This window comes from Heterodontus francisci, chromosome 3 (assembly GCF_036365525.1).
Source record: "Heterodontus francisci isolate sHetFra1 chromosome 3, sHetFra1.hap1, whole genome shotgun sequence".
Taxonomy (NCBI): Eukaryota; Metazoa; Chordata; class Chondrichthyes; order Heterodontiformes; family Heterodontidae; genus Heterodontus; species Heterodontus francisci.
In genome coordinates this window covers 211,181,237-211,191,927 of record NC_090373.1, presented here as the reverse complement: position 1 = coordinate 211,191,927, position 10,691 = coordinate 211,181,237, and the positions used below count along the sequence as shown (strand labels likewise).

General features: G+C 46.9%; 1 protein-coding gene across 3 annotated transcripts in view; it reads right to left on the bottom strand.

Moving 5' to 3' along the window:
• klhdc3 (kelch domain containing 3) overlaps positions 1-10,691 on the bottom strand; it is a 317,322-nt gene that overhangs the window by 264,585 nt on the left and 42,046 nt on the right. For all 3 annotated transcript variants that reach the window (XM_068028321.1, XM_068028320.1, XM_068028322.1), the window contains one exon: positions 1,098-1,169. In XM_068028321.1, coding sequence (XP_067884422.1) covers positions 1,098-1,169 — 72 coding nt within the window. The remainder of the gene's footprint in view (positions 1-1,097; positions 1,170-10,691) is intronic.

Genomic DNA, 10,691 nt, shown 5'->3' with positions numbered 1-10,691 from the left:
GAGTGATGGTGACCATGAAACGACCAGATTGTTGTAAAAACCCATCTGGTTCACGAATGCCCTTCAGGGGAGGAAATCTGCCATCCTTACCTGGTCTGGCCTACATGGTGAGTCCAGACCCACAGCAATGTGGTTGACTCTTAACTGCCCTCTAAAATGGCCCAGCAAGACGCTTGGTTAAGCGAAGTTAGGAATTGGCATTAAACACTGGCCTTGCCTGTGAATACATTTTTTAAAACTGACTCTGTCCTGCTGTCCAATACCTCCTCCCACCCCTGTCCACTGATTCCCTCCCAAGAAAGCCAGAGATATTTCAGTGAGCTGCCTTTCAACACTCCTGTTCGGTTGCTATAATTAGAGGCAGCAGTGAGACTTCACAAGGGCCTTGGTATAAATAGTCAGCTCTTGACGTGCTGACCATTTCTGGAGAGTTCCAATCAGCCCAACACACTCTGTGAATGGGCTGGAAGCTGGCTGATATGAATGGGGACTGTTCAAACCAGTGCAGAACCTCCACACTGCAATCCCAAATGTTAGAGAAAAAAACTGGCATCAACGAAGCTCCTTCTACCACATCGTGATGTCCCTCAGCACTTTCCAGCTGCTGAATACTTTTTGAAGTGTAGTCACTGTTGCAATGTAGGAAACATGGCAGCCAATTTGCACACAGCAAGATCCCACAAACAGCAATGTGATAAATGATCAGTTTTAGCAATGTTGATTGAAGGGTAAATATCGGACAGGACATGTGGAAAACTCTCGTGCCCTGTTTTCAAGAGCAGCAGAAGGTCTTGTACATCTATCTGACGGCACACAGGGAAGCGCTCCCTCCGCCCCACCCCGCCGACGGGACAGCTCTCCGTCCCGCCCTGCCCCTCAACTCAGTAGCAATAGCTAACGCAAACTGTAACATGGATAATAACAAACGTCATTCTTCAAGTCTATATCAGAGAAGCCGGTTAGTAAAGATCATCGGGCTATGGTTATTGCACACATTACTGAGCTGCAGAATTTCTGCAATGGTTTAACACCAAGTAGCTTCAGTCCAGAAAATGCATCTACTGCCCATCCTCGGTCTGGCAGAGTTGCTGACTCACCTTTGCATTGACCAGGGTCCATGTCATTGTCATACAATCGAGGCGGTGGATGTCATTGGAAAAGCAGTCAGCCTATGTAAACACATGAAACGTGTTAGACACATGCAAGAAGACAGATACATTTAATATAGAACAAAGAGATTAGCTTTGGTCTTCATATCATGAAGAGGATATAGAGACATTGGAGAAAGTGCAAAACAAATTGACAAGGTTGATGCCAGAAATGAGATGTTATAATTATTAGGAAAGATTAAACAGGCTGGGGCTCTTGTTAGAATTGAGAAGGTTGAGGGGTGACCTGATAGAGTTCTTTAAGATCATGAAGGTATTTGATAAGGTACAAAGATGTTCCAACTTATGGGAAAACCAGAACTAGGAGTCATAAATATGTCAATAATAAATCCAAATGGGGAATTCTGAAGAAACCTCTTTATCCAGAGAGTGGTGAGAATGTGGAACTCACTACCACAGAGAGTGGTTGAGGCCAATAGGAGAGGCAATTAAGGTGAAACTGAACAACCACATGAAGGGGATCGGAACAGAAAGGCATGCTGATAGGACAAGATGAAGTAGGGGTGAGAGGTGTGTGGAGTCCAAGCACGAGCCCAGACCAGTTGGGCCGAATGGCTGGTTTCTGTGCTGTACATGCCATGCAATTCTGTGCAACAGCAAATTTTTTTTAATTCATTTATGGGAGGGGGCGTCGCTGGCTAAGCCAGCATTTATTGCCCATCCCTAAATGCCCTCGAGAAGGAGGTGGTGAGCTGCCTTCTTGAACCACTGCAATCCATGTGGGGTAGGTACACCCACAGTGCTGATAGGAAGGGAGTTCCAGGATTTTGACCCAGCGACAGTGAAGGAACAGCAATATAGTTCCAAGTCAGGATGGTGTGTGGCTTGGAGGGGATCTTGCAGGTGGTGGTGTTCCTATGCACCTGTTGCCTTTGTCCTTCTCGGTGGTAGAGGTCGAGGGTTTGGAAGGTGCTGTTGAAGGAGCCTTGGTGCGTTGCTGCAGTGCATCTTGTAGATGGTACACACTGCTGCCACTGTGCATCGGTAGTGGAGGGAGTGAATGTTAGTGGATGGGGTGCCTGGACGGTGTCGAGCTTCTTGAGTGTTGTTGGAGCTGCACCCATCCAGGCGAGCGGAGAGTATTCCATCACACTCCTGACTTGTGCCTTGTAGATGGTGGACAGGCTTTGGGGAGTCAGGAGGTGAGTTACTTACCGCAGGATTCCCAGCCTCTGACCTGCTCTTGTAGCCACGGTATTTATATGACTACTCCAGTTCAGTTTCTGGTCAACGGTAACCCCCGAGGATGTTGATAGTGGGGGACTCAGCGATGGTAATACCATTGAATGCCAACGGGAGATGGTCACTGCCTGGCACTTGTGGCGCGAATGTTACTTGCCACTTAGCAGCCCAAGCCTGGATATTGTCCAGGTCTTAGTGGATTTCTACACTAACTGCTTCAGTATCTGCACAATATTCAGCAACATTCGCGACTCCTCAATCATCAGCGAACATCCCCACTTCTGACCTTATGATTGAAAGATCAGTGATGAAGCAGCTGAAGATGGTTGGGCCTAGGACACTACCCTGAGGAATACCTGCAGTGATGTCCTGGAGCTCAGATGATTGACCTCCAACAACCACAACCATCTTCCTTTGTGCGAGGTATGACTCCCAAGCAGCAGAGATTTTTCCCGATTCCCACTGACTCCAGTTTTGCTCAGGGCTCCTTGATGCCATACTCGGTCAAATGCTGCCTTGATGTCAAGGGCAGTCACTCTCACCTCACTTCGAGTCAGCTTTTTTAGCTATGTTTGAACCAAGGCTGTAATTTGGTCAGGAGCTGAGTGGCCCTGGCGGAACCCAAACCGAGTGTCACTGAGCAGGTTATTGCTAAGCAAGTGCTGTTTGAGTGCACTGTCAACGACACCTTCCATCAGTTTACTGGTCATCGATAAAAGATTGATGGGGTGGTAATTGGCCGGGTTGGATTTGTCCTGCTTTTTGTGTACAGGACATACCTGGGCAATTTTCCACATTGCTGGGTAGATGCCAGTGTTGTAGCTGTACTGGAACAGCTTGGCTAGGGGTTCGGCAAGTTCTGGAGCACAGGTCTTCAGTACTATTGCCGGAATGTTGTCAGGGCCCATAGCCTTTGCAGTATCCAGTGCCTTCAGTCGTTTCTTGATATCACGTGGAGTGAATTCGATTGGCTGACGACTGGCATTTGTAATGCTGGGGACTTCAGGGGGAGGCAGAGATGGATCATCAACTCGGCACTTCTGGCTGAAGATTGTTGCAAATGCTTCAGCCTTATCTTTCGCACTGATGTGCTGGGCTCCGCCATCATTGAGGATGGGGATATTTGTGGAGCCACCTCCTCCAGTTTGTTGTTTAATTGTCCACCACCATTCACGGCTGGATGTGGCAGGACTGCGGAGCTTAGATCTGATCCGTTGGTTATGGGATCGCTTAGCTCTGTCTATCGCATGCTGCTTACGCAGTTTGAAACGCAGATAGTCCTGAGTTGTAGCTTCACCAGGTTGACACCTCATTTTGAGGTATGCCTGGTGCTGCTCCTGGCATGCCCTCCTGCACTCTTCATTGAACCAGGGTTGGTCTCCTGGTTTGATGGTAATGGTAGAGTGGGGGATATGCCGGACCATGAGGTTACAGATTGTGGTTGAGTACAATTCTGCTGCTGCTGATGGCCCACAGCGCCTCATGGATGCCCAGGTTTGCATTGCTAGATGTGTTCAAAATCTATCCCATTTAGCACGGTGACAGTGCCACACAACACAATGGACGGTATCCTCAATGTGAAGGCGGGACTTCGTCTCCACAAGGACTGTGCGGTGGTCACTCCTACCAATACTGTCATGGACAGAAGCATCTGCGGCAGACAGATTGGTGAGGACGAGGTCAAGTATGTTTTCCCCTCGTGTTGGTTTCCTCACCACCTGCCGCAGACCCAGTCTAGCAGCTATGTCCTTTAAGACTCGGCCAACTCAGTCAGTAGTGGTGCTACCGAGCCACTCTTGGTGATGGACATTGAAGTCCCCCACCCAGAGGTAATTCTGCACCCTAGCCTTTTGTGACCTTGCCACCCTCAGTGCTTCCTCCAAGTGGTGTTCAACATGGAGGAGTACTGACTCATCAGCCGAGGGAGGGCAGTAGGTGGTAATCAGTAGGAGGTTACCTTGCCCATGTTTGACCTGATGCCATGAGACTTCATGGGGTCTGGAGTCGATGTTGAGGACTCCCAGGGCAACTCACTCCCTACTGTATATCACTGTGCCACCACCTCTGCTGGGTCTGTCCTGCCGGTAGGACAGGACATACCCGGGGATGGTGATGGCAGTGTCTGGGACATTGTCTGTAAGGTATGATTCCGTGAGTACGACTATGTCAAACTACTCTCTGGGACAGTTCTCCCAACTTTGGCATAAGCCCCCAGATGTTAGTAAGGAGGACTTTGCAGGGTCGACAGGGCTGGGTTTGCCGTTGTCATTTCCGGTGCCTCGGTCGATGCCGGGTGGTCCGTCCGGTTTCATTCCTTTTTATTGATTTCGTAGTGGTTAGGTACAACTGAGTGTCTTGCTAGGCCATTTCAGAGGGCATGTAAGAGTTAACCATATTGCTGTAGCTCTGGAGTCACATGTAGGCCAGACCAGGTAAGGACAGCAGATTTCCTTCCCCAAAGGACATTAGTGAACCAGATGGGTTTTTACAACAATCGACAATGGTTTCATGGTCACCATTAGACTAGCTTTTAATTCCAGATTTATTAATTAAATTCAAATTCCACCTTCTGCTGTGGTGGTATTCGAACCCACGTCCCCAGAGAAATACCCTGGGTCACTAGTCCAGTGATAATACCACTACGCCACAGCCTACCCTATACCACTACACCACGTGGAGTGAATCAAATTGGCTGAAGACTGGCATCTATGATGCTGGGGACCTCAGGAGGAGGCCGAGATGGATCATCCACTCGGCCCTTCTGGGTGAAGATTGTTGTAATTGCTTCTGCCGTATCTTTTGAACTGATGTGCTGGGCTCCCCCATCATTGAGGATGGGGATATTTGTGGAGCCTCCTCCTCCAGTACGATTAGAACAACTCAGCATGGTTTTACTAAAGGGGGATCCTGTTTGACAAATTCATGAGTGTTTTTTGAGGATGTAACTAGTAGGGTAGATAAAGGGGAACCAGTAGATATAGTATACCTGGATTTCCAAAAGGCATTTGATAAGGTGCCACACAAAAGATTAACAGGCAAGATAAGGGCTCATTGAGTTGGGGTAACATTATGTGTGGATAGAGGATTGGTTAACAGATAGGAAGTAGAGAGTGGGCATAAATGGGGCATTTTCAAGTTGGCAGGCAGTGAATAGCAGGGTGCCACAAGCATCAGTGCTGGGGCCTCAGCTATTCACACTCTATATTAATGACTTGGATGAAGAGACAAATGTATTTAATGTTTTTATTTCAGATTTCCAGCATCTGCAGTATTTTGCTTTTATTATAGTAATGTATCTAAGTTTGCTGATGATACAAAGCTTGGTGGAAAGGTAAGATGCGGGGAAGACAGAGGCTACAAAGAGATATAGACAGGCCAAGTAAGTGGGCAACAAGATGGCAAATGGAGTATAATGTAGGGAAGTGTGTAGTTGTTCACTTTGGTCCTAAAAATAAAGAAGCAGAATTTTTTTTAAAAGGTGTGTAACTGGTAAGTGTTGATGTTGAGAGACTTGGGGGTACTCGTACAAGGAACGCACAAAGTTAACATGCAGGTGCAGCAAGCGATGAGGAAGGCAAATGGCATGTTGCTTTTTTTTTGCAAGGGGATTGGAGTACAGGAATAAATGAAGTCTGACTAAAATTGTGCAGGGCTTTGGTGAGACCACACCTGGAATACTGAGTGCAGTTTTGGTCTCCACATTTAAGGATATACTTGCACTGGAGGTGGTGCAGTGAAGATTTACTAAATTGGTCGCTGGGACGAGGGGGTTGTCCTACGATGAGAGGCTGTGTAAATTGGGCCTGTATTCTCTGGGGTTTAGAAGAATGAGAGGTGATCTAATTGAGACATACAAGATTGCGAAAGGGCTTGATAGGGAAGAAGCTGAGAGATTGTTCCCACTGGTTGGGGAATCTAGAACACGGGGACACAGTCTCAGGATAAGGAGCCAATCATTCAGGACTGAGCTGAGGAGAAATTACTTCACTCAAAGGGTTGTGAATCTTTGGAATTCTCTACCCCAGAGGGTTGTGGATGATCAATCATTGAATATATTTAAGGCTGGGATATGGAGATTTTTGGTCTTGCAGGGAATCAAGGGATATGGGGAGCAGGCAGGAAAGTGGAATTGAAGCCCAAGATCAGCCATGGTCATATTGAATGGCAGAGCAGGCTGGACAGGCCATATAGTCTACTTCTGCTCTTATTTCTTGTTAGTTGTTTAATTGTCCACCACCATTCACGACTGGATGTGGTAGGACTGCAGAGCTTAGATCGGATCCATTGGTTGTGCGATCGTTAAGCTCCGTCCATCGCGTTCTGTTTACGCTGTCTGAAATGCAAGTAGTCCTGCGTTGTAGCTTCACCAGGTTGACACCTCATTTTGTGGTATGCCTGGTGCTGCTCCTGGCATGCCCTCCTGCACTCTTCACTGAACCAGGGTTGATCCCCGGCTTGATGGAAATAGAATCATAGAAAGTTTAAGACACAGAAAGAGGCCTCTTAGCCCATTGCGTCTGTGCCGGCCTATAAACGAGCCACCTGTTCTAATCCCAATTTCCAGCATTTGGTCCGTAGCCCTGCAGATTACGGCATTTGAGATGCATATCCAGATTCCTTTTGAATGAGTTGAGGGTCTCTGCTTCAACTACCCTTTCAGGCAGTGAGTTCCAGACCCCCTCCACCCTCTGGATGGAAAAAGCTTTTCCTCATCTCCCCTCTAGTCTTTCTACCAATCACTTTAAACCTATGCCCCCTCGTCACTGACCTCTCTGCTAAGGTGAATAGACCCTTCACCTCCACTCTATCCAGGCCCCCTCAAATCTTTGAACATTTCAATCAGATCTCCCCATCAGCCTCCTCTGTTCCAAGGAGAATTACCCCAGCCTATCCAATCTTTCTTCATAGCTGCATTTTTCCAGCCCTGGCAACATCCTCGTTAATCTCCTCTGTACCCTCTCTAGTACAATTACATCCTTTCTGTAATGAGGTGACCAGAACTGCACACAGTTCTCAATTGGTGGCCTAACCAATGAGTTATACAGTTCCAGCATCTTGTATTCTATACCTCAACTAATAAAGGAAAGGATTCCATCTGCCTTCTTAACCACCTTATCAACTTGTCCTGCTACCTTCAGGGAACTGTGGACGTTCACTCCAAGGTCCCTCACTTCCTCTACACTTCTCCGTATTTTCCCATTAATTCTGTACTCCTTTGCCTTGTCTGACCTCCGCATATGCATCACCTCACACTTCTCCAGGTTGAATTCCATTTGCTACTTTTCTGCCCATATGACCAGACCATCAATATCTTCCAGCAGCCTACAGCTATCCTCCTTGCTATCCACCACACGGCCAATCTGTGTTTTTTTTTAAAATTCATTCATGGGATTTGGGCGTCACTGGCTAGGCCAGCATTCATTGCTCATCCCTAATTGTCCTTGAGCAGGAGGTGGGGAGCTGCCTTCTTGAGCCACTGCAGTTGGGAGGTAGGTAGGTCTGCAAACGTCTTGATCATGCCCTCTACATTTACGTCCAAGTCATTTATATATACACACCACAAAAAGCAGGGGACCCAGTACTGAGCCCTGGGGAATGCCACTGGAAAGAACCCGCCAGTCAGTAAAACATCCGTCAACAATTGCCCTTTGTTTCCTGTTACTGAGCCAATTTTGTATCCATCTTGCTGCAATTCTCTGGATCCCTTGGGATTTTATTTTTTTTAACCAGTCTGCCATGCGGGACCTTGTCAAAAGCCTTGCTAAAATCCATGTAGACCACATCAACTGCACTACCCTCATCTATCTTGTTACTACTTCAAAAAATACGATCAAGTTGGTCAAACAAGATCGTCCCTTAACAAATCCATGCTGACTATCCTTGATTAACCTGTGCCTTTCTAAGTGACAGTTTATCCTGTCTCTCAGAATAGATTCCAATAATTTGCCTACTACTGAGGTTAGACTGACTGGCCTGTAATTATTCAGTCTATCCATTGCTCCCTTTTTAAACAGAGGTACAACGTTAGCAGTTCTCCAATCCTCCGGCACCACACCTGTATCCAGTGAAGACTGGAAAATGATGGTCAGACCCTCTGCTATTTCCTCTCTTGCTTCTTTGAACAGCCTAGGATACATTTCATCTGGTCCTGGTGATTTTTCAACTTTCAAGGATGCTAATCCCATTAATACTTCCTCTCTCTCTATGCTTATCACATCCAATACTTCACACTCTTCCTCAACTACAATATCTGCATCGTCCCCCTCTTTTGTGAAGGCAGGCGCAAACTATTCATTAAGAACCACACCAACATCTTCCGCCCCTACACCTAGGTTACCTTTTTGGTCTTTTATGGGCCCTACTCTCCTCAGTTATTTATCCTCTTACTCTTTAAGGTATTGATAAAACATCTTTGGGTTCACATTGATTTTCCTTGCCAATAGTCTTTCATGCCCTCTCTTTGCTTTCCTAATTTCCTTTTTGATTTCACCCCTCCACTTTCTATACTCCTCTCGGCTTTCTGTAGTATTGAGTTCTCTGTGTCGGACATAAGCTTTCCTTTTCTGCTTTATCTTACCCCGTGAGCTCCTTGACATTCATGGAGCTCTAGATTTGGCCGTCTCACCCTTTTTCTTTGTGGGAACAGGTTTACTCTGAATCTCCCCTTTGAATGCCTCCCACTGTTCTGACACTGATTTACCCTCAAGTAGCTGTTTCCAGGCCACTTACTCGAAATCACTCCTCGGTTTAGTAAAATTGGCCTTGCCCCAATTGAGAACTCTAACTCCTGTTCTATCTCTGTCCTTTTCTATAATTGTTAAAACTGATTGAATTATGATCACTACCACCAAAATGCTCTCCCACTGCCACTCCTTCCACCTGCCCATCTCCATTTCCTAAAACCAAGTCTAAAACTGCACCCTCTCTTGTTGGACTTGCTACATACTGGGCAAAAAGATTCTCCTGAATGCACCTCAAGAATTCTGCTCCCTCAATTCCTTTCACACTAAAACTATCCCAGTTAATATTGGGGTAGTTAAAATCCCCGACTATTACTGCCCTATTTTTCTTGCATTTGGTAGGGACAGTGGGGGGGGGGGGAAAGAAGATATGCCGCACTATGAGGTTACAGATTGTGGTTGAGTACAACTCTGTCGCTGCCGATGGCTCACAGTGCCTCATGGATGCCCAGTTTTGTGTTGCTAGATCTGTTCAAAAACTACCCCATTTAGCACAGTGGTAGTGCTACACAATACGATGGAGAGTATCCTCAATGCGAAGATGGGACTGTCGTCTCCATAAGGACTGTGCGGTGGTCACTCCTACCACTAGTCATGGACAGATGCATCTGCGACAGGCAGACTGGCGCCATTTTTCCCTCTTGTTGGTTCCCTCACCACCTGCCGCAGACCCAATCACGCAGCTATGTCCTTTTGGACTCAGCAAGCTGAGTCAGTAATGGTGCTACCGAGCCACTCTTGGTGATGGACATTGAAGTCCCCCACCCAGAGGTAATTCTGCACCCTTGCCACTCTCATTGCTTCCTCCAAGTGGTGTTCAACATGAAGGAGTACTGATTCATCAGCTGAGGGAGCAGTAGGTGGTAATCTGCAGGAAGTTTACTTGCCCATGTTTGACCGAATCGACCACAGTCGCTGTTGAGGATACCCAGGGTAACTCCCTCCCAACTGTATACCACTGTGCTGCCACCTCTGCTGGGTCTGTCCTGTCGGTGGGACAGGACATACACAGGGATGGTGATGCTAATGGCAGTGTCTGGGACATTGTCTGTAAGGTATGATTCCATGAGTATGACTATGTCAGGCTGCTGCTTGACTGGTCTGTGGGACAGCTCTCCCAACTTTGGCAGATGTTAGTAAGGAAGACTTTGCAGGGTCGACAGGGCTGGGTTTGCCATTGTCATTTCCGGTGCCTAAATCAATGTCGAGTGGTCCGTCCGGTTTCATTCCTTATTGACTTTGTAGTGGTTTGATACAACTGAGTGGCTTGCTCGGCCATTTTAGATGGCATTCAAGAGTCAACCACATTAACTACCTCACATGTAGGCCAAACCAGGTGAGGACGGCAGATTTCCTTCCCTAAAGGACATTAGTGAACCAGTTGGGTTTTTACAACAATCGACAATGGTTTCATGGTCACCATTATTGAGGCTAACCTTTTATTCCAGATTTATTTAATTAACTGAATTTAAATTTCCCAGCTGCTGTGGTGGGATTTGAACTCATGGCTCTGGATCATTACTCCAAACCTATGGATTACTGTCTACTCTGCTACCGTTTCCAAAAAACAACTGCTTGTGATTCCTAGTGAGTTCTCTAC